This window comes from Sitophilus oryzae, unplaced genomic scaffold, assembly GCF_002938485.1.
Source record: "Sitophilus oryzae breed Bouriz unplaced genomic scaffold, Soryzae_2.0 scaffold_1576_pilon_pilon, whole genome shotgun sequence".
NCBI lineage: Eukaryota > Metazoa > Arthropoda > Insecta > Coleoptera > Curculionidae > Sitophilus > Sitophilus oryzae.
The window spans coordinates 8883045-8908957 of NW_022146254.1; the positions used below are offsets into that span (position 1 = coordinate 8883045).

The 25913-nt window shown below is 33.6% G+C and overlaps 1 protein-coding gene across 1 annotated transcript in view; it reads left to right on the forward strand.

Moving 5' to 3' along the window:
* The window catches only part of LOC115879490 (protein smoothened), a 40282-nt gene that overhangs the window by 5313 nt on the left and 9056 nt on the right, over positions 1-25913 (forward strand). Inside the window, exons 3-11 of the mRNA XM_030896391.1 lie at positions 4806-5042; positions 5108-5293; positions 7827-8048; positions 8104-8305; positions 8610-8789; positions 11093-11380; positions 12424-12536; positions 17151-17348; positions 17942-18206. Of these exons, the coding sequence (XP_030752251.1) occupies positions 4806-5042; positions 5108-5293; positions 7827-8048; positions 8104-8305; positions 8610-8789; positions 11093-11380; positions 12424-12536; positions 17151-17348; positions 17942-18206 (1891 nt within the window). The remainder of the gene's footprint in view (positions 1-4805; positions 5043-5107; positions 5294-7826; positions 8049-8103; positions 8306-8609; positions 8790-11092; positions 11381-12423; positions 12537-17150; positions 17349-17941; positions 18207-25913) is intronic.

Here is a 25913-nt window from a genome sequence, read left to right on the forward strand (position 1 = left end):
TTGTGATATAGTTTTTTAAACTCTGATTTGAGTTTCTTTTTTATATTTTTTATCTGCTATAAAACTTACCTATAAGGGAAATTAAAATAACTTTCGTTGTACATCATAATACGACCACCAGCAAACTCCATAAGACGACGCATGGTGTCATTAATGACGTGCAACGAAAGTTCTTCCAATTTCCCTATATATGTTTTTAACATACACAATTACACGTCTCGTTATATCTACGTACATTATAAAAATTATACAGATCATACTGTGAATAGTTCTGACTGACAACGAAACGCATTAGCAAGCAAGGGGATGTCAATGTTAGTCGGGAACTATTGTCAACTAAAGACCTAGTTCAAGGAACTATTCCTCTGGAGAAACTAGTTCCTCCCAAGGAACTAGAATTCCCACCTATAAGTTGAACCTACTGTAATATTGTAAAACCCTAAAATTTCTTGGCGCTTATCATGTTTTCTCCTGTTCTCTTGAAATTTGCAAATGACGCGATGCAGCTAATAAATGTCTAATGCAACAAAATATTTCCGTAAAAATTGCTGTCTGTAAAGTGAACTGGAACTTAGCTGCGTAAAATAGCTGCAACTTTTGTTGCGTTGCATGCAAGTAAAATTGCGGCCTTTAAAGATAAAGTTGGCATGCATGTCATCAAAATAGTTATTTGAGGGTGCATCCACACTATCCTGAAAACAGCGTAACGGCGTAACGACCTTGAATAGATGACCAGTAATTCTATTGGCTGAAAAATTCATCTGTCAGAAATTTTATCTGTCAAAATCATCTATCAAAAATTTCAGCCAATAGAATTACTGGAAATCGATTCAATGTCGTTACGCCGTTTTTAGGATAGTGTAGATTCACCCTGACCACAATTGACGAATGCACTTCACAGTGTTGCCTCTGCTACTGTTTTTACCAATGATTTTTGCCTTAGTTTTTACTTTGACTTACAAATGTCAAATAAAATTTGTAATTTTGTTACCAATTTTTCACTTCAATTTCACTCAATATATTAAATATTTTTCAATACCTACATTATTACTTTATCTATGATTATACAAACAAATTCTAATTAAATGAAAATATTAGCAAGTTCTCTGAACGAATGCTAAAAATTTAAAGTTCTAATTAGTTAACATTTAGTCTTTACCTTTTGTGAGATTCTACTCAGTTTTTCGTAAACTGATATTGAGCCCAACTGAAACATTTAAATCTTAAGCTTGAAGGTCTGTGTATTTTCAATAAAAGTCGCATAATTTAAGCAATAATATCATTTTTTACCTCTCTAAGCTCACGGCCACACAGAAAGCGTTTCTTGTTTTTTTGCGTGTGAAGCGCTTTTGCGATTTTACCGTTTGAAGCTTTTTTTTTCGATTTGTGTCCATTAAAAACACGCAAAAGAAGCGGCAGGTCTCCAGTTTCTATCAAGCTGTCGATTAGTAACGAAAAAGCTCTTGGAATTCCCGGCCCGTTCAACAATAAATAAATTGAAAAGACGAAGATGAAGGACACAATGAAAAATATGCTCAGATCAATCGTTGGACGGGCGTTGAACTACTGCTATAGTCTATAAAATGAATAACTTTGAATTTTGACCGTTATTTTTTACCAACATGGCAAATATAAAATCCCTCTGTCAAAAAAGTTACTGATAGTCTTTAAATTGAGTGCCTGAACGAATCAGATAGGTAACTCTTTTTACTTTCGTGAAATAGAAAAGGAAAATAATAAAACAAGTGACAGTTCTTCCTCTTCTTGCAAAAATCAACACGAAATGTCATAATTATCAAAATTAAAATGTCATCAGCTTTTGACATTTCTAAATATCAGACAACACAGAAAAATGCATGGCCGCAAGTTGCTAACCTAATAAAATTAACACTAGAAAAGCCCGCGGGAACTGTCAAATTCAAAGTTATTCGTTTCACCAGACTATAGTGCCAGTGGTGTGTGTAAAAATAATTATTATTATTTATTTTAGGAATTTTAGTTTATTTGTGTATTGATTTTTTATGTTGTAGTTTTGTGGTTACTTGTATGTTATAATTATAATATAATAAATAATTATATAATAGAATAGTAAATATTACCAATAGAAATGTTCACAAAAAAATTAAAACGTGCCTACTTCTCATAAAATCATTCATTATGACATTAAAACTCAGTATGCGAAGTTTCATAACATTCCGTAAAAGGCTTATGCCAATAGAAGATTATTTTCTTTTATCTATGCTTATGCCTCAAAAATCCGTGCGAAATTATCGTAATTGTTTGAATCTGCTAAACGCGGCCTGACGTCACTGCTTCGATCGGTATTTCCGCGCGAGTAAACGATGCTGTCTGCACGCTGTGGAATTTCTAGCAGAACAAGCTAGAATACGACATATCGCGTTGTGCTCGGATGTAGTTTGCATATATTAAATTTGGTTTATTGTGATTAATATTTGGAGTTTATTACTAGTTTAAAAACAAAGCTTTACTTAAGTGAGATGGAGGAGGGGTTTACTTGAAAGCGATAACAAACAACACTAGGTTTTTGACAATACAAAATTATTGAGTTTTTGAGCTGTCAAAGGCCCGTATTTAGGAGGAGGGGGCCAAATTTTAAATTTTAATTATCATATTAAACTGAAAATTTGCATGCGTATGTAGAAGCTAAGACAATATAAAATTATTGTATTGTTGATCTGATATAGGGCCGTATTAAGGAGAAGGAGCCAAATTTTAATTGTATTTACCTGAAAATTCGCACACGTATACAGGGTGTCCAGTTTAAAATGAGGTACCTGCATGGGGAATAATGGGGATCTTGAAGACCGTTAAAGTTACAAGATCGGTTAAATAGAAGAAAAGTTGCGTTTTTGTGTATCCAGAAATAATCAAGGTCTATTATATTTAATATTTATATACCGTTACGTAAATACAGGGAGAAAAAGAAAAATGTGCATTTTCTAAACACCACCATATTTTCTTTATTATTGGAGCTAAGGTCATCAAAATTTTAACATAGGGGTAAGGCAATATGGAAAATCATGTTCAAAAAAGTCTAGGCTTACTACGTTGCGCATGGCCGAAGTGCACTTTTGCTTTTCCTATGGGCGCCATATTAAAATACATGGTTGAAAACATTTTTAATGAGGATTTTTAAAATGCCAAATTTAAATATGGTGCTCATAAGAAAAATAAAAGCTGACCTCGGCCGTGCGCAACATAGAAGGCCTAGGTTTTTCTTGATATCATTTTTAAAATTGCCATGTTGCCTTGCCCATATATTGAAATTTTGATTACCTTAACTCCAATAATAAAGAAAATATGGTGGTTTTTCGAAAATGTTATTTTTTTTTCACCTTGTATCTACGTAACGGTATGGATTTAAAATAAAATAGACATATATTATTTTTGGGCACACAAATTCGCAACTTTGCTTCCATTTAACCGACTTTGTATATTCAACAGTTTCCAAGAGAGATCCTTATGTACCTCATTTTAAATTGGACACTATAGAACCCATATTAAGCGAAAAATTTACAAGTGAAAAAATTGATAAAAAAAACTTTTTAAAAACAAGCTTAAAATTAAATGCACTTAAAAGTAGAAAAAAAGAATTAAAAGCAAGGGGTGCAAAAAAAAACGATTTAAACTTCTGTGAATTATTTTTTGAAGTATTAATACACCCAGGGACAAAACACCACTTATTTGAACTCATTTACTTCTTCAAAACACCAAAACAATGAAAATAAACAATACACCTACGCGAACGTCTATAAAAACAATGCGGCAAGTGCACGATCGTACGGACGCCATCGATCGATCAAAGCAGTGACGTAAAAAACATGTAGCCTCGAGCCGGGTACGTTTTCTAGCCTTGCTGCATTTCTCAATTTTGTTTTGCGTTTTTGTGAGAAAATTATAGTTTTTAAGAAAAATTTTGAGTGCCATGTTTTTTTACTCATATGTACCTATCGAAATTCATTGAAATTAGAAATTAGTGAACATGTCTATTGCATGCATACTATTTAATTTATTTTTATTGTATTGTAAATATTACGCCCGCCTATGACGGGGTCTCATCTTAAGGTGCGTTTACACCGGCTGCACTTCTCCGCGCCGCGCAGAACATTTTCTTAACACGTACTTTTGAAGTGTATTTTTTAGCGCGCACAAAAGTATATGTTAAAAATATGATTTGCGCAGAGCGGCGCAGCTGATGTGAACGCACCTTTAGAAATCGCTAAAGACGCTACAGAAAACAAACTGATTTGTTTTCATTTGCGTCTTTTACGAGATTGACGCCGAACGCTACAGGCTTTTGGTCGGGCCACTCCTATATAATTTTGTTATTTTGTTTTAGTTGCAAAAGAGGCTTCATGCAAAAATCGCTTTCTATGTGGCCGTGGGCTAACACAGTTTCTCGCGGTTTCGCGCCAAGAGGGACTCAACATGATCCTTTTTCTGTTCAAAATAATTGAGCAAAGACAAGATGTTGCTGATTTTGACTATTTAGTGATTTTGGCATGTTATTGCAATAAAAGTCGCAGTTTCAAATAAACAAAACTCAGATTTAATTTCAAATTTGTCAAAGAAATCTCAGTATAACATCGAAAATGGGAAAAATCAGGTTACCAACAAAAAGCCTTATTAGTTTACTAGATGACTTTTTTAATCGGGATATAAGATTATAAGCTGGATAATTTGGAAATAGTTTCGACGTTTTTGATGACTTGCACACCAACTTTTATCGAATTCTCTATATTTTCTAAATAATGTATACTTTTACATAATCTGTTTTTTTTTAGATGTTGAAGGCTGTGGTTTGCATTGTAAAGATTCTTTATACACAGAAAACGAAATTGATCAAATTCATAACTTAATAAAATGGTGTGCTAGTATATGCATTGTGCTTGGAAATTTTATTGCAATAATGACATTTGTTATGGACTGGAGAACAGCCAATAAGTATCCAGTGAAAGCAATATTTTTTGTAAATATTTGTTTCCTTATATCTAATGTAGGGTGGATAGTTCAATTTATAGGTAATTACGTATTATGTATTAAATAAATATACAGCTTTATAACCTGAAGTAATGTTTAATTTCAGGATATGACACTCGAGAAGATATCGTTTGTAAAAAGGACGGGACTTTAAGAAAATCAGAACCTAGCGCCACAGAAAACCTCTCGTGTGTCGTTATTTTCTTTTTGGTGTATTATTTTCTCATTGCTGGCTTAGTATGGTTTATGATTTTCAGTTATGCTTGGTACATGAGCTCCCTACAAGCTCTAGGTAAGAAAAAAATCACTTTAAAGGTAAACTATGTGCAGTGGCGGCGCGTCGTTCAATGATTTTGGCGTTCACCTTAGAAAAATGTCACGTGACCGCGCCCAAAAGAACTTTAATGCTGCGAAATCGTCGATCTAAGGCAAATTAGAGGTGGAAATTCTAGTTCCCCGGGAGAACATTTTCCTTAGTTTCTTAGTTCTAGTGCCTTGGAAGGAATAATTCAGAGAGTTTTGTTTATAAAGTAATAGATAGGTCAGATAAGAAATGTGGAAAAAAGTATCGTCGCCTTACAACGAAAAGGCGTATCTCAATTTTTGCTATCTTATCAGGAGAGCAATTTAAAGAAAATCATTTACTTTGGCCAATAAATGTAAAGTTTTTAATTTTTTTAATAGCGTTTTTGTATTAACACTTAAACAGAGACTTTGAGGAAACATTCTAAGGTTTTAATACAATAAATTTATTACCGACCGAATAGTATACCTACGCCTATGTGAATTAAATTTCACTTTATGCCGCGAACGTACATGCTTGTCAACTACCGAGACCAAGCGCTCGTCATCGGACTTCGCCTTTCCCTCCACACATGCGGGTATCGCCAAGCTTTGATAGCAACAACACAGAGACGAACGCTCGTTCTCGTCGTCGACCTAGTCGCCGAACTCCAACTTCCCCGTCCACAGTGATCGGAGATCGGCGACGAGCGCTCGGAAATCGCCAAATGCCGCATATGCGGTGCGGTGCCGGCATTAGAATTAGATATATACAAGAACAAAAGTAGAAATCACCAAAAAATCAGAAACAAATATTTTCAAATCAACAGAGAAGAAAAACAATGTTCATTCTAAAAAGGATGATAAATTAAAATACGATTATCTAGCTTATTTTAATATTAATTTATTTTTTTTATACGAAAATACATTTATCTAAGTACTAATATATTGTTAAGGTCAAGGTGTATTACTGGTTGCATAACCGCAACGTGCATTGAGGAACCTGGCGAATTCGACAGAAAGTAAAAGAAAATTACAGAATTCTTTAGAAAATTCCAGAAACCATCGCCAGGGGGTATATAAGGCCCGCGCTTTGACAGTTGGACAAGTCTGAAGATAGTCTGAAGTCTGAAGTTTGAAAATACCGCGAAATACCGTTCGAGTAATAGTAGTTGCATAAGTTGTGTGTACAGAGTGAGACAAATAAATTCGTTAAGTATTTTATCGTGAGTTTAAATAGTGGACCCATGGAATCCGTAACAATATTTTTAGTAGTTATTTAGTTAATTGAGGCAATGATTTAAAATAAAACATCTGGTGATTTAATGACAGGTTTATCACCAGTGCAAAGGGGTTTTAGATCTTGATATTTTCGTAATATAGGTTTTGGTCCTGAATTTAGTTTAGAATGTGATTCCGACATCACATCTTCAAATTTCATCACAAATTTGCTATCGTTCTAGGATTCTTGTTCTATAACTTTCACGAATTACCGGTAACAGCTGGGCATAAATAGACTAGAATAGAATCTAGTAAAATTATTTGACAAAAATTCACCGAAGGAGAATTACCCGAAAACAATTCATCGAAAAGTAAAAAAGATAGTTGCCCGAAAAAGAAAAGCATCGAACTACAATTGACAGAAATTAACATTCCCCACGACGTTGATTTTTGGTAAAAGATTGCTCTAATACACGACATATAAAACATACGGTCCATTTAATAAAAACCAAACTAAACAAAAACAAAACATGTTTCTTCACCGTGGCTTTTTGATAAAATAACTGTGAACTTTCTCTTTTCCCTGTTTACTAATTACAGATTCAACTTCCATTCTAAAGAAGTGTTTATGCTGGTTAATGATAGACACAATAATTACAATTTTCCAGAAATTCGCAGGGATGACAATGACAATGGCCGGAAAATGATAATAAACTGACAATTATTGTATTTTTCGGGCAACTTTCTGGTTCGCTAAAATGTTCTTACGGAAATTATTATTTCGGGCAATTTTCCATTCGGACAATCCTTGTTTCGGTCAATTTTCCTTCGGCCGTTTTTTCTTGGACAATTTTCTGGACTATGCGCAGAGTCAACTCATTCTGAGTTGATTTAAGAGTCCTATCTCGACATACGTCCCTTCGTCATAATGAAGAATTCTAGTATTTGAGATAGGGCAAATTTTTAAAAGATTATAAAATGAAAAAGGTATAATATTGTGATGCGCAAATTCGGTATGTTTAAAAATGACCCAATGGGCCATGCATTGCTTTGATATCTCAAAATCACCAACAATTATTGAGATATGCCTTTTCGTCATAAAGTCGACGCGAAGGTATGTGTTCTAATTTCAAGTCTGTAACGAATCATTTTTGGAATAAATAGAACTAATGAAGTAATGATAAAATTTAATTTTATTTATTTAATTTTTTTAAGAAAAGACATTAAATTTGGTGGTTCACGTGCACATCTGCACTTATTGAGGAACTCTCGCTGCTTAAGTGTATGGTGTATTAAGCTCCTGAAATATGTATAACTTTTAGGAAAAATACAGGATAGAGTAGATAAGAAAAGAGCCTACTTCCATTTGGTAGCTTGGAGTCTACCGTTAATTTTAACTATAACAACAATGGCTATAGGTGAAATTGATGGTGATTATACTATGGGCATATGTTTTGTTGGATTTGTTAATTTATATGCAAAAGGACTTTATTTGGCTCCTCTAATATCAACAAGGTTAATTTCAATATACTTCATAGTTCAAGGTATTATTTTTTTGTTGTATTATTTATTTAGATTTTTTTTAATTTCAAATTGTAGGTTTAATACTCTTGATTGAAGTGAAAAGTGAAAGCGAAGAAGTTATATCTCAAACCTCTGCTAGAAGAATACAGTCAGTTATTGTCAGAATGGCAGTTTTTATAATTTTTATGGTATTATTCTGCATAGTTACTATTAGTTATCATATATACGTGGCTATAAATAGAGACCAGTGGAATGTCAGTTTAGAAGATTATATTTTGTAAGTACAATAACAGGGTAGAAGGATTTCATATTTATACTGTGATATTATGTTTTTCTGTAGATTTATTTACTAACACACTCTTATATATCAAAAATATTTATAAAATCAATTAGATTATTTCACTCATTCCAACACTAACAAAACTAACTTCTGTAGCATGTAATTTGGGAATTTTTAGGTATAAAACACTTAAAGGAGTATATAAATATATTAGACTTTGATCTGTGCATGTCAAGGTATGTTGAAAGACTATAATTTTATGTATTTTAATTCGAAATAACATTATTGAGAAATTGTTTAGATGTAAATTGACCAGCTTCAGTATGGACTATTCTCATTGCAAACAGAACAAAAGGCCTAGTGTTGCAATGCTCCAGTTACAATTATTGGCAATATTCGGAGAAGGCATTGCAATGGCTTCGTGGACGTGGTGTTGTGCCACGTTCCGTGTTTGGAGAAGGTTCAGTAGAAAGATTCTAAGGTAAGATAAAAACATGTACGTATGTCCGGTTTTACAGCGTCCTTTGTCGCCCTCAGGTCTCCATGCGCCACCTCCGTCTATTGTCCCAATCTCCTGGTAGGTTCCTTTCCGACATGGCTCTGTCATGATTCCTTGATTCCAGGAGAGTTTAGGCCGGCCTCGTTTACGTGTCTGTAGGTGTCTACTGCAACATTTGCTTTGGTATTCTATCGTCAGCCATTCGTTGTACATGGCCGTACCACTGCAGTTGTTTTTCTTGTATATCTTGTACAATGTTACCCTTCACCTTCATTTTTTTTTAAACGGGAGATTCGGGCTGATCTTTGCCAGAAGTCTATTTCGGTCGACAACAACTTCTTTTTATGTTTTTTGCTTAACTGCCATATCTCAGAGCCATATAACATTATGCTTTTCAGAATCGCGTTATAAATCAGTTTTTTTCTGTGATCCGAGATATCCCTAGACCAAAGCACCGAGTTCAGCGTTCCTATCACCTTTCTGCCTTTACCAATCCGTTCTTCGATTTCCTTTTCGCATCTCCCTTTGTTTGTGATTTTTACCCCTAAATACATATATTCTTCGCAAGCTTCGATTTTTATATTGTTATTTAATACTAGGTCTTCCAACTCGCCCCCAACACACATATATCTTGTCTTCTTCTTGTTTAGCTCCAGTCCCCATTTCTCGTACTCCTCTATCAGTTTTCTGGTCATGTATTCTAGGTCTTCTTTGTCTTGGGCCATTACTATCTGGTCATCGGCGAAATGCAGAGTATACAGAGAAAGGTTGTCATTAATAGGTATTCCCATCTGAGAACACTTCTTGCGCCAGTGCTTAAGAGCTTCTGATAGGTAGATTTTAAATAAAGTTGGGGACAGACAAGAACCCTGTTTTAGACCTTTTGATATTGGGAATAATTCAGATAGAGTTGGGCCTATTTTAATTCTTGCGGAACAACTGCAGTAAAGTTGCTGTACCGCTTTTATTAGTGTTATATTTATTGGGTTTTTTTCGAGAACTTCCTATAGTTTCTTAATTGGTACCGTATCATAAGCCTTACTAAGGTCCACAAACAGGAGATGAATTTGGTTGTTATTCGTTGCCGTCTTTTTCTCAATGATCGTGAGTTATTGGAAAGATATTATCAATGCATGAGCGGCCTGCCCTGAACCCGGCTTGTTCTTCAATCTCATGGAGACTAAATTCATCTTCTATTAGGGTTTTAAGTATTTTTCCGTACAGTCTGCTAAGAGTGCTAGACACAGCTATACATTTGTAGTTAGTGCCAATATCTTTCCTTCCTTTTTTGTGGATCGGAGTTATCCATGACGTTTTCCATGAATCGGGTATAAAGATAAAAACATGTTTGTAATATTTATACAGGGTGTCTCTGAAAATAATATTTAACAAAAAAACATCATAACTTTTTGTTGCGCGGTAATGTTCTACAATAAGACTAAAAAGACTTCTTGAACTATATATTTCTGTTATAGAAATTTTACGATCCGGTCATGGTCAAAAATGGTCTGGATTTTAATGCGATGTAGACAGCTGACACATGAAAAATCAAATTCGTATTAAAAAGTGATAAAAGTCGCGTTGATACATTTCTTCCATGCGGTATTGCCGGATTGTGCGTCAAAATTTCAAACCGCACAAGTAGGCGTTTACGAAAAATGTTGCATCTAGGATTGGAACTTTATTTTTCGCCCTTAGTTGTTCATTTTACTACAGCTGTAAGATTATATTTAGCTTAGATTACACATGAAAGTTTTTAAAATAGATAATTTTTTCTAATTTATTTAAAGCTAAGGTAATATGTACACTTATTCCGTCTTGACAAGAGAAGTGTCTTGGGTCGGCGTTTACCGACATATCTAGAATAGCTATGGCGATTTTGTAAGTCGGAGAGAGAAAAATGCGAAGTTTATTACCTATCCATACATATCCCTGCCTATACACGTAAAAACTGGCAACACGCAACGCTGTATGTCACTTTGTTTTGCCCCTCTCTCTTTTGTCGCTTGCATTAAAATACATACCACGGAGATAAAGTGACCAGGACCGTATAGTACCATTGGCAATCAGGAAATGCCAATTTTGAAATACTTTCATTATATACATTTATTGTTTATATAAATTTATTTTTTTGAAAACTGATTACACTCTGAACTGTAATCAGTGTTCAAAAACATAATTGAAAACTAGCATTTTACGTTCATAGTTAGAGACGCCATTCTGACGTCACTTATGTCATACGGTATTTATAACACACATTTTATAAGCTTAATTCTTTTACTTAGAAAATGTTGCGGAAAAATGGACGAAGATACGGAAACAATGCCTATGAAGGTACAAAAACATAAAATAATTACCCGGGTATATTCCAAACGAAAGAAGTATAACGAAGGCGAAAATATATCGGTTTGGAGCCAGAACCATACTGATCCTGTGGGGCTACAGTTCGAATTAAATGGCGCAGCCAGTAACGAGCTCAGCTCGTCGTTCGTAAGGTATTTGCCGAGATTGGTAAATAGAAGACAAGCGGCCCTAGATTCTGACTTGATGAGCGATTTAAGCGTGATCTACAGGTAAAATAAGTTAATTTAGTAAATGTATATGTTACAGTGAAAGTCGGAAATTCAGTAATTATTAACATTCACTAGGAAATGCTAAAAATTACGCATTGGACCAGTGAATATGTTATTTTAAAGAGATTTGTCGACGTTTCCTAGTAATTTCTAACATTCACTAGTGAAAGTAACATTTACTAAAGGTTACCAGTAAAAGTTATTCTATTGTACAGAGCGAGTGTGGTGAGGAAGAGTGTTAGTGGAAGTTAGAAGAAATAAAACTTTTAAGAATATTGGATGACCTTAATATTCAAACTGATCCACATATCTTAAAATTACATTTTACTTCTTTAGTATATTTTTAAAAATTTTATATTCATTCATAAACATGAGATTACTTGTTGGTACAAGTTTTTTTTTAATAGTTCTTCATCGTGGACAAAATAAAGTATGCCCGAATTTTCTTCAATGGGGGTTATTCAATTTTTTTCAAACTCTACTTCAAGCATATCAGAACGTTTAATAAGTTCATAGTCACTAGGTTACTTAATATATGTGTCTCTCTTGCATGCTTAACTTTGGTATGACTTCATTATATTGCAAAAATGAAAAACAATCACTATTACATTCTTCCGAGTGCCTAGTTTACCTTAATTTTTCACAGAAAATTTCCTCCATATGGAAAATACCGTACAGCACTTTTTACAACGATAACAAAACAATTATACATAACCACAGAAGCGAATTTACGCCAGATATCTGTCAACGTTGCCAACTTTTAGCCCAATTTAATGTTATCCTTATATTGTCTATTATTCAACTTATCCTTATATATCCTTATATTTTACATCATGTGGCAACCGCGCTAACTGAATCTTTCAAACTCACTGCTATCGTCCAGGGAATACTAGCATTCGCTAGTAAAAGTTGGTTTCAAAAATAGCTGTTGAACTTTTACTGGCGTAGTCTTAGCAAATCAGTGAATGTGAGCTTTCATTAGAAATTGTTTACAATCACTGATTTCCAACTTTTACTGTAACATATATAACTATAATTACTAGGCACGTGAGCATAGAATCGAGGATGAACTCAGGGGATAGTCAAGTATCAGTGCAAATAGCTGAAGTAAAGGCCTCTTTCAAACATCATTTTAGAAGTCGCTCACGGAATATTGGTAAGTTACAAGTTTTAAAGGAACGGAGTTTATCAGCAAGATGCTGTGTACTCTCAAATTTTTGATATACAGTATGTCCCCGGATTGTCTTTACAAAAGGAAAATATTTTTTTTATTGACATTTTGAGAAATATGCATTATTCATAAAAATTGTTTGAAACTTTTTACTTATTTTTGTCTGCAGAATATGCTGGCGATGTTTCGCGATTACAATTGGGACCACCCTGTATATTAGAAATCGCTAGTTTTGTTTTGTATTCAACATTTGATATGGGTTTAGTGACGTTGGTACTTATTGGTACAAAATATACCGCAGCAATGGACACAAGTTGTTTATTGCTGTACTATTATCTATACCGGGTGCGTCTCAAAAGAGGCTCACCATATAACTTTTTTATTATTTCAGATAAAAATACCGAGATTTTGTATGTTAGTATATGACGTAAATTAGGATTTCTTGACGTATTCAATTCTTTTTGGCCACTTCCTGTTTCACCGGAAATGACTACAACTTTTGATTTTTAAATGGCACTCTTTTTTTACTTTATTCAATAGAAAATGACACTCTCAATAGATTGACATAACATATGCCAACTTTTGACATTTTCGCTTAAAACAAAATTGGATTTTAAATGTCAATCTAGAGTGCAATGGGGCTATGTTAAAAACACTAATTTTTAATCAAGGAGCCTTGAAAAAGTAGATTTGATCGTCTAATGTTTTTAGTATCTTATCCTGGCGCATGGCGGGTTAAAAGATGCCCAAATCGTATTTTTAATCATATCTTTTATTTTTAATCAATTTTTTCAAATGGAACCAGGGTGGCTCATTAGCATATTTGGAAAAAGCATTTTTTTACGAATAATTTGGTACCACACATTTGGTATTTCGGTTAAATTGTCGTTATGAATCGCACGTTGCAATTGCAAATAGACCATATTCGAAAATGTCAAAAGTTGACGTATGATATGTCATTCTATTCAGAGCGTCATTTTCAAGCGAATAAAGCAACAAAATACCGATGGAGCTATTTCAAAAGTTGTAGTCATTTCCGGCGAAACAAGAAGTGACCAAAAACAATTGAATACCGTCAATCAATCCCAGTTTATGTCATAATATACTAACATACCAAATCTCGTTTTTTTATCTGAAAAAATAAAAAAACTTATAGGGGTGAGCCACTTTTGAGACGCACCCGGTATAAGTTTTTGCCATCAAAAAATAATGCCGACTCGCTTAATGGGAAAAAAATATATTTTTTTTAAACGTCACAAAAGTATTAATTTTTTCGACGTGATTGACAATATAAAAACGCTATTTTAACGCCTAGGCATAAAAGCAATGCACTTTTACTCCTAAAGGTGCATTCAGGCTGAGAGCGTCGCGTTAGCGTCGCGTCCGGTCGTTCAGGCTGGGAGCGTCAGCGCAGCGTCATATGAGCTTAGTTTATTATTATTCCGTTAAACTAATTAATATATTTAAGAATTTATATTTATAGGCATTAACACAACGAAGACCAAATGAGAAGTGCCTCTCCGAGTCCGATGTCCGGTTAATGTCGACATTAACAGGTTAATGTTTGGGTTTGGTTTTGTTTTTGTTTTTGCTTGTTTTATTTGTGTTATTCTCGAGATTAACCGGGTAATGTCGATATTAACCGAATATCGGACCGTAACCGTAACATATACACATATATATATAGCAACAACTGCTGCTGTAGCAACTATGTATATATATCAACAACCAACATATGCTGCTATATATATATATATATATATATATATATATATATATATATATATATATATATATATATATATATATATAAAAATAGATAGTACCAAAAACCTTAGATAAAAACTACCCAGACCAAATTCCTTTAATCTACAAAAACATTCACATTTTACAAACTAATATATTTCATTTTAAGATTTAATCCAAATTAATATTTTAATATATTATAATAAGTATAAACAAATCCATTAGTTAATACCAGCCAAGGGAGGATTAAAAACGACTCTAACTGATCCTTTTCAATTGTGATACTTTTAGCCAGTATAGAAAACCCATACAAAGAAATTTCGAAAGCTCTCATATATTTACTCGTACTGGGAAAAAATACTTACTAGAAATACCTAGAATTGTAGGTATTTCTTCAAGTAGTCGATCACGCAGATTTCTATTTTTATATTGAGGCAAGTTTGCATTCCGCAGTGCAGGTCTTGCCTGTATTTCGGCGATTAGCGCCTCTGCGTGCTGGTCCTTAGACGCCTATGACCAGGGGCGGATACAGGAATTTATTTTAGGGGGGGCCCAAATCAAAAATAATGTAAAATATTCCTTTTAGAGCGTCATTTTTAACCCACCTTACAGATTTTAGGGGGGGCCGGACCCCATGGGCCCCCCCTCTGTATCCGCCACTGCCTATGACAACCTGAACTGAACGCTAAAAATCTCGCCGAAAAACAATTCAGATTGAACTCTACGTTCGACGCTCAACGGACGCTAGCGCAACGCCGAACGCGACGCTTTCTGCCTGAACGGTCTAATTTAAGTTAAGGGAATTGATTTGATTTCATGGCGACGCGGACGCGACGCTCGACGCTCTCAGCCTGAATGTTTCTTAAACACAAATGTACGTATATTATTAAACTGACATAAAGTTTCAAATTGAACGAGCATAACCATAGTTTCTCGATATATAATTACTGACAAAGCTATTACTTTTAAATACTTTTATATAATTTGCAACGTAATTGTTTAACAAAGTATTTGTGACGTTTGAAAAAAAATAGCTGTTCTATTCGGAATAAAAATGACTTCTTGTGCCTCGTCTGTAATGTCATACGTACAGCCTCGCCGCAGAAAGTGTCATTTTTACTCCTAATAAAGCAATATTCTATTTTACATCGCAAGCTTAATACCAATTACGATCTTAGTAAAACTCGTACTGATATTATATCGCGAATACTCTACACTCTACACTGATATTATATCGCGAAAAGTCGCTGCCGGAGGACTGTTATCTTATAACTTATCTCCTGTTAGCGCACTGTTATTTTCATACCTGTTATATTTTTGAAGTACTAGTTGTTGTCCTGCAACTCTTATTTTTAAATATAAATAAGAGTTTTATTTATAAAAACAACAATTATAAAATAACAGATCATTAAATAAATATTTATCTCTGTTATACATATATAGATATATAGAGTAAAATAATGTAATGTAATTAGTGATGGGATAACTCGAGCGAAAATTCGCTCGAGTACTCGATTATTGAAATAACCGACATCACTCGATTATGAACGAGCGATGCAAGTGACGAGTACCAAGCGACGAAAGCAAGCGATCCTAGAATGAAATAAATTGAAATCCGATTTTAATGTGACATACTCGATAAAAAGCCGAGCGAATTTTCTATATACATTGCAGGTAGCAAATTTATACGACGCCGTATATACCGGGTGGGTCTCAAAAGTGGCTCACCTCTATTACTTTTTTATTTTGTTTAGATAAAAAATGAGATTTGGTATGTTAGTATATGACATAAATTAGGATTGATTGACGTACTCAATTGTTTTCTGTTACTTCCTGTTTCACAGAAATTGACTACGATTTTTGATTTTTAAATGGCACCCTCGGTGTTTTTTTTTTTTACTTTATTCGATACAAAATGACATTCTAAATAGAATGACGTATCAAATGTCAACTTTTGACATATTCGCTTAAAAACAAATTGTATTTTAAATTTCAATCTAGAGTGCCATGGTTGTGTTAAAAACACAAATTTTTAATCAAGGAGCCTTGGAAAAATAGATTTGATCGTCTAATGTTTTTAGTGTGCCCTGGTGCCCTGGCCGGTTAAAAGATGCCCAAATCGTATTTTTGATCATATCTCATTTTTTTTAAACGGAACGTGGGTGGCTCATTAGCATATTTCGAAAAAGAATTTTTTTACAAATAATTTGATACCACACACTTGGCACTTCGAGTCAAATTGTCGTTATGAACCGCATGTTACAATTTCAAATAAACCATATGTGAAAATGTCAAAAGTTGGCATGTGATATGTCATTCTATTCAGAGTGTCATTTTCTACCGAATAAAGTAAAAAAATACCGAGGGTGCGATTTAAAAATCAAAAGTTGTAGTCATTTCCGGTGAAACCGAAAGTGACCGTAAACAATTAAATATGTCAATCAATTCTACTTTATGTCATATACTAACATACCAAATCTCGTTGTTTTATTTGAAAAAATAAAAAAGTTATAGGGGGTGAGCCACTTTTGAGACGCACCCGGTATATTTATCCATTGCGTATCTGAGCGACAAAATTTTACGACCTACATCGACAATGCTTCGAAATAAATTAAATCAACCGATCAAGCGAATCGCTCGCCGCTTACTACTTGCCGTTCATTATCGAAAGAATATGTGCTCTGCGCACGCAGCTTACTGCTTGGCGCTTTGCGTTAACGAGTACTTACAACATGCGACGGACAAAAAACCGTATGATCACTCGGTTATTGCAATCGCTTGATACTCGAGTACTCGATTACTGAAATTAATCGGGTTTTCCCATCACTAAATGTAATTTCATTTGTTTTACAGGGAATTCTTCAAATATGCATTCTCGTTACGGCAGTAAAAGAGACAGCAGCACTAGTTTAGATTCTCATTTCCAAATTTTGAATGCTCTTACTAACGGCAACGACGTTGCAAATTTATATCCAAATATGAACAGACGCACAGCTAATGCAGGACTGGATGGGGCGCACTTTGGTCATCTTTTGTCTAATGGAAAATTCGGTAAAATTATTTTTCTTTATTTTAAATTAGATTTAGATTTTACAAAATAATCAATGGTAAAATTATTATTGTTTCAATAAATTAATTGGCTTTTGACACAATTTGTTATTATCAGTTGAGAGTTTTTTTAACGTTGACAATGACAAAGAATGTTGTTGACAAAGTGTGTGGGTTGTGCATTATGTATTTATTAGGGTGGGTAAAAAAAATTGACTATTTTTTTTTCACTTATACTCTGAAAAAAAGGTTGGTAGACACATCAAAAAAAGTCTCTCCAAGTATAAGCTCTTAATTGTACAGGAAGGTCCTCCGCCGTTCAGTTTTCTTACCCTAATACCTTAATATATTCTTTCCAAATTTTTCAGTTTTCTTACCCTAATCTTAATATATTCTTTCCAAATAGTAGGTACCGAGATATGATTTTTTCTTTCTTATTGCAATCTATTTTCTTTCTTATTATTATAAGGAAGAAAATGGAAAACTGAAAGGCCTTCCTATATTAAAATTAAGAGCTCATACTTGGAGAGAATTTTTTTGAGGTTGCCAAACAAAACCAAACTCAAAATAATGCTAATTTCCTTTCTATTTTATAGTTTTGCCTTGTACTGGCTCAGAAGATGAAAGCGTATCGGTAACTATATCCGAAAGTACGTTTAGTATGACAGTAGCGAATCAAAACCTCGATCTAAATGATCAGTTTACAATTAGTCAACTCAGAGACGGTTTGAACATCCAACAGATCAGTACCAGCGAAGACGAAACAATGAGCAATAAGGATTATGATCAGGAGAAAAGGTTTTCTAGATCGGGAAGAGATTCTCGTTCCAGCAAGCGATCTAAAAAATCCAAAAGATCACGGTAAGTAAATATTATTTCATTACTTGTTTTGGGTTGATTGCGTCATATACACTCAGATGCAAAAAAAACGCAACAGAGAAATTTTTGGTCAAATTTAAAGTGTTATATTTTTGTTATTCTTAGCCCTATTTTCATGAATTTTTTAGCGAACTCTATATAATTATATCAACTTTAATTCGTAAACTAAGTTTTTTTTATAAATTTTAGTATTTGGCATATTATACAGGGTTAATCGGGGGATTGTTTTTTACCTTAACTTTAAAACACTCTGTGCAATAATTTCGTTTGTAAATTTTCCTAAAATATAATTTTACGGTCGGAACCATGTCTCCTGAGCATTTTGTTTTTTTGATCATGTCAATACATGCCTTGGTCAATTTTTAAGAGCGAAATGAACTTGCCACCAAGAATTTGCAATTTTTTCAATGATCATTTCTTTTTGAAGTAAATGTTCAATATGACAAGGCCGCTTTGGTGGTTATTGTGAACTATATACTACTATGAACTTACCATCATGTTTGACGTTTGGGAAATGCTTGGCAGGAGGATTAGACCTCGCTAAGCGGTACCAGCTTTCTTAAGAGAACTTCGCTAGGTTCTTAAAGAAGAATGAGAAAGCATAACGCAATATGGTATATGCAGCCTCAATGACAGTATGATCGGACGTATACAGGCAATTATATCAGCCAAGGGATGCAATACAAAGTATTAGGGTATTTCTTACAATTTTTTTTCTGTTTGTATACAGGGTGGCGCACCTCATTCGCCTCGGTTGATTATACGAAAACGGAAAAATGTAGAAACAAAATATTTTATGGGTATATGTGAGGAGGTAATGTGCACAATTTAAAATTATTTTGAAATGTACAGGGTGTTTCAGAACTAAGATCCATACCATATATTTTTTCTTATGGAACACCCGGTATTTTATTTCGTTTTTGAATTCTTGGGCCCAAAAAAAGGTATTTATTATAAGGGTTAAATATGTTTAAAATCTTTGGTTTTTGAGATATTGAAAAATATTTAAATTTGCATGCTACAGTAGAATAGATTATTAACACCCTGTACATTAGTTCTTGTACTGAGTTTAAAGGTAGAGAAATAAACTTTACTGAAAAATGGTATTGGTTTCTTAAATTTATACAGGGCTATCAAAAGTTGCTGATCTATTTAAGGATATATTTTATATAAAAACTTTGTTATTTCAAATGTAACACCCTGTATTTTTTTAAATAAATCGAAGCAGATTCGAATGCTCTTTCAAACTATATTAGGGTTTCCTATACCTATCTGGCTCAGATTTTGAATAAAAAGCGATTTTTCAATAAAATTGTAATAAGATGGCTAGTGTTGTCATGACCAGTTTCTAGTGACAGTTAGTAGCTATTTTCAAAATCGAAATTAGTTTATGGACTTATTTAAATTTATACCCGTTTACTTTTATTTAACTTACCTACAATAGTTTAATAAATAATATTTATTAAACATGTGTTTATTATTCTATCAAGAAAAACGAAGAAGTAGTCTTTGAATTATTTTACGATGACTTGTAGATACATGGATTTTCTATAAAAGAGCCAATTACGGCAAATTCATTTTCTTCACTTCCAACGACAGGTTTCTGCCTAATAGGTTTTTTATAAACCACACTACCAGGCGAAATAGGACAAGAAGTTTTTCAAAAAAACTCTTATTAGGAAGATTCCTATTTGGATATCTTTGAGCATAAGCCCTTGAGGCCAAGAAGCAATTTTCCTCACAAAATAATATCACTAGTAACATATCTAAAATATCTATTCGTTCCGCCAGCAGATACTGCTTTATTTTTCTTGATAAAATAATGAATACTTACTTATTAAACTATTGTAGGTAAATTTAAGTGAACTGTTCTAAATTATAAATAATAATGTCCATAAACTAATGTAGACTTTGAAAATAGTTACTAACTGTCACTAAAAAAATGCCGTAGCGACACCAGCCATCTTGATTACAATTTTATTTAAAAATCTCTTTTTATTCAAAATCTTATTTAAAAAAATACAGGGTGTTACATTTGAAATAACAAAGTTTTTATATAAAATATATCCTTAAAATAGATCAGCAACTTTTGATAGCCATGTATAAATTTAAGAAACCATACCATTTTTCAGTAAAGTTTATTTCTCTACCTTTAAACTCAGCATAAGAATTAATTATAAAAAGTAATGTACAGGGTGTTAATAGTCTATCTATTGTGGCATGCAAATTTAAATATCTTTAAATATCTGAAAAACTAAAGATTTTAAACATATTTAACCCTTATAATAAATGCCTTTTTTTGGGCCCAAGAATCCAAAAATGAAATAAAATACCGGGTGTTCCATAAGAAAAAATATAACTTTGGTATGGATCTCAGTTCTGACACACCCTGTACATTTCAAAATAATTTTAAATTATGCACATTGCCTTTCCACATATATACCCATAAAATATTTTGTTTCTACATCTTTCCGTTTTCGTATAATCAACCGAGGCGAATGAGGTGCGCCACCCTGTACTTCAGTATTACAGATGTTTTCTTTAATATCGTTAGTTCTGTTATCGTTATTAATGTTTATTAAAACCAGGACAGTATCGTTAGTCTCTAACGTTTCTTTTAAATTTAGTATAGAGTATCCAATGCAGCGTAATACGACGTTACAACAATAGTGACCTAAACCAGCTCGTCATATTAAAAAAATACATCAAAATGTAATGATAATTGAAAAAATTGCAAATTGATCGTGATCAGTAACTCAGAGCGAAATAAACTGTTCATTTCGCTCTTAAAAATTAACCAAAGCATGCATTGACATGAATCAAAAAACAAAATGCTCAGGAGTCATGGTTCTGACCGTAAAATTATATTTTAGGAAAATTTACACACGAAATTATTGCACAGGGTGTTTTAAAGTTAAGGTAAAAAAACAATCCCCCGATTAACCCTGTATAATATGCCAAATACTAAAGTTTATAAAAAAACTTAGTTTACGAATTAAAGTTGATATAATAATATATAGTTTGCTAAAAAAATTATGAAAATAGGGCTGAAAAATAACAAAATATATATCACTTTACTTTAAATTTAACCAAAAATTTCTCCGTTGCGTTTTTTTTGCATCTGAGTGTGTAAAAAGTAATAAAACTAAACGTTCCCCAACCCAGTGTGAGTACATATCAAAGTAAAACCTCTGAATATCTGAGTAAACCTTTTTTTTTGTCCCCTACCCCATCAGAGGTTTTACTTTTATAAAAAGTAATATAAAAATATATATTTTTTGCTATTGTGGTGTTTATAAAGATTTGCATGTAGACAGTTAGTGATGTAATGGATATTCGCATTTGCAAAATTTATGTGAATATTTTTGATTATCAGCGTTCGAAAAAATATAAAATGTAAATCACTTGGGGTGAATTAATCAAAGATAAATTAATTATTTATAATTTTTAAGTTAACATGGTCTTATTGTTATAACAAATTTTAATGATACTAAAATTGTTATTATACATACAGATTTGGTTATCGTAGAAGCATGGTCTGGATTTTAACGTGTAAGACAGTGATGACGAGACAGCTTAATTAAAAATAAAATATATTAAAAGAGAAAAACATTTGGGTTGATACATTTCTTCTATGCAGTAATGCCGGATTTGGCGTCAAAATTTCAAACGGCCCAAATAAGCGTTTATGAAAAATGTTGCATCTGTTGGATCTTTAATTTCCACAATTGTTACACATTTTACTACAGTTGTAATAGGTTCTTATTAAGTTTCGGTCTCAGAATTACGTTGTGTCCTCGGCGAAACTACTAAAACAAACTCCAAAGTCATAGTTTAGTACCGTAGTTTAGTAACTAAAATCAAAATTGACAGTTGTTTGAATTTATTCGTTCTATGGCGGGTAGCCCGTGACACTGCATTGTTTCAGGACGATGCTTTACACCTTAAAATACGATTACTAGCACTATTTCTGAACAAACCAATGAATATTTATTTCTATGGTTATTTGTAAAGAGTGACCGCAGATATTTTATACCATGTTATCAAGCAACTGTCTAACAGAAATGAGCATTATTAAATAATTTATAAACGGTTTGGTTTAAGTATTTAATATTCATTTCCAACTACAGCTTATTGCTGCCTTCCCGTTACTCTACGCCACACATCTCGATTTAGAGCGTCATCAGCTTCTAGGTTCCGTAACCGTTCCGTTCTAGGATTTTCTAGGTCTACCTCTCTTTCTTCTGCCCTGGGGAGCCCATTGAAAAACTCTTTTTGGCCACCTGTTCTCCGGCATACGCAGAACATGTCCAAACCATTTTAAGCTGGATTTTTCGATTCGATCTAGTACTGTTTCCTCCGATGCATTCATGATACGCCTGACCTCGATGTTTGTCTTTTTTTCCATCCTAGATATACCTGCACTTCTTCTAAGGTAGTCCATTTCAACAACTTGGATTTTGCGCTTCGCGTCTGCACTCAGAGTCCATAGCTCTGAACCATAGCAAAAGAACTGACTCCACCAATGTTCTTCCAAGTCTCTTTTTAGTTGTTGCAGACAAGTTTCGGTCCCACCAGAGGCTGTTAAGACATCCAATAACTTGTTTGCTCTTCTGAATTCGGGTTTGTATTTCTACTTTGCCCAAACCCTCGTATTTTGCCCAAACCCTCGGTATTTAAATTTGTCTACTTGTTGAATCTGGACGTTATCATTAATGAAGACTTCAAAACAAGCGTTGGAATTGACAGCTAAGTATTCGGTCTTCTTTAGACTAACCTGAAGTCCCCATTTGTTGTATTCTTGATAAAGCCTCTTAGTCATGAACTCTAGATCGTATGAGTCCTGCGCAATCACGACCTGATCGTCTGCAAAGCTCAGGGTAAATAGTGTGTTGTCCCCAGTGGGTATTCCCATACCTTGACATTTCGTCTTCCATTCCCTAAGGGCTACTTCGACGTAAGCGTTGAAGATCAGAGGAAATAAGCTGCATCCTTGTCGTAACTCTTTTTTGTGGTGTTAATTGGATTAGATAGCCTGTGTCCTATTTGAACGTACGATTCATTTTTCTTTATATAGCTCTTTTATTATCTTAAGCAAAAGGTCTATCTACTTCTAAGATATTCAAGACTTCCCATATCTTTCTGCGGGGAATAGAGTCGTACGCTTTCTCCAAATCAATAAATGCTAGATGGACTTCTTGATCTACTGCTCTTTTTTTCCATCACCTGCTGCAGGACAAAAAGGTTATCTGTGCAAGATTTCCCCGGTGTGAATCCGTTTTGGTCTTCCGAGATACTGTCCATGAGCCTACCCTGTAGCACCTTTCCAAAAAGTCTGGTGACCGAACTGTTAATGCTTGGGCCTCTATAACAAGCGGGGTCGTTACGATTTCCCTTTCCCAGTGTCCATCTTTAAAAAGGGGAAAAAGGGAATTATTAAATAGCTTCCATATATTCTCATTTATTATGCTATTTCACGTACGAACTGGCACCATTGTATGCCGCTTTTTGTTTTGTCTCTGTCAACTGGGCATATACAGGGGTCCCAATATTACGTGGACATAGAACTACTACGTATTTTTGGAATCAAAATAAGTTCATTGGACATAATTTAGCCCTGTACAAAAGTGCTTAGTTTGTCCGTTAGAGGGCTTCAAAAAGTGCTTTAACATTTGATTTTCACAAAAATCAAGAAAAAGTACGGGAAGGGTGAAAACTACCCCCACCCCTACATAAATTTTAGTGTAAATATTTTTCAACTCCATCGACGGCCGATTTTCATTTGAAATGCACCAAGCCTATACTATCAGGATAAGATTACTAATGTTTACGCTTGACAAAAGAGAAAACAGCCTTGGAAAGACGAGAATATACGTGGAAGTGTCGGTAATTGTTTAAATAAAGGGTTTTTATTTCCTGGTCCTGAACCTTTCGTAAATCTGCTAACGCCATTTCATATACTGGGTGCGTCTCAAAAGTGGCTCACCCCTATAACTTTTTTTATTTTTTCAGATAAAAAAACGTGATTTGGTATGTTAGTATATGAAATAAATTAGGATTGATTGACGTATTCAATTGATTTCCGTCACTTCCTGTTTCACCGGAAATGACTACAACTTTTGATTTTTAAATGGCACCCTCGGATTTTTTTTTACTTTATTCGATAGAAAATGACATTCTAAATAGAATGACATATCATATGTCAACTTTTGACATTTTTGCTTAAAACAAAATTGAATTTTAAATTACAATCTAGAGTGCCATGGCTGTATTAAAAACACTAATTTTTTTAAAAGGAGTCTTGGAAAAATATATTTGATCGGTCTAATGTTATTCGTGTCTTGTCCTGGTCGGTTAAGAAATGCCCAAATCGTATTTTTAACTCAATTTTTTCAAATGGAACGAGGGTGGCTCATTAGCGTATTTGGAAAAATATTTTATTACGAATAATTTGGTACCACACACTTGGTATTTCGAGTCAAATTATTGTTATGAATCGCATGTTACAATTTCAAATAAACCATATTCAAAAATGTCATTTTCTATCGAATAAAGCAACAAAACACCGAGGGTACCATTTAAGAATCAAAAGTTGTAGTCATTTCCGCTGAAACAGGAAGTGACAGAAAACGACTGAATACATCAATCAATCCCAATTTATGTCATATATTAATATACCAAATCTCAATTTTTATCTGAAAAAATAAAAAAGTTATAGGGGGTGAGCCACTTTTGAGACGCACCCGGTATAACATAAGGACGCAAATCTACCACATTATGTGTTTTATATGCATAAAGTCGGAAACGACGTCAACGGAAATTTTTTGTCACTTTTTTGACATGCCTCTTGACAATTGTGAATTCATATTAAAATATAAGGTATGGTAGACTCAATAATTTTTTGATAAAAAAAAATATATTTCTAGTAGAAATAAATAGGAATATGTAATTATTTAATAACATAAATACAGATACGGTACTGAAATAACTAAGTAAAATTCTTAAAATTGACATATATATCAAGTCAATGTTTAGGATAGTAGAAATTGTTATTATTTATTAGATTATAGTGTCCTGTAACCTGTAACGATACTCGGTTAAGCAAACAGTTATTAACTGAACTTCGCCGAGGATTATTAGGTCTGTTCCAACCCGCCGCAGAACCGTCACCGAACGATCACGCTCGTGCGCAGTAATTCAAATGTGTTCCAACCGAAATTTGACGGTTATCGGACGATCCTATTTGCGTACCAACCTACCTTGGGATTGCTTAGTTACGGTTTCAGAACGGTAATTTCGTAAATCGTTTTCGAAATTTTAATTAATTTTTTATTTATAAAATAATGTCGAAAGATTCTACCACTTCAATGAAATAACAGGAAACTACGCATAACAGGATCATAAAAGTGAGTTAGTGAGTATACAGTTGAAACAACACTTACCAACAATTACTGGATTCTGAATCTCCAGTCCAAGAATAATAATTATTATTATTGCTTATTTCAAACAAAAATAATAGGGTTATGTTACGAAATTCTAAACAAAAACAAAAAACCGATCGATACACTTTTGACAGTCCCGAAAACAATCCACAAAGCGTTCCAACGTTGATACTTTTTGCACCGTCACGAAACTATTCGAAGTCCGCGCATGCTAACAAAGTGCACGAAAACCGATTCGAGTACGATT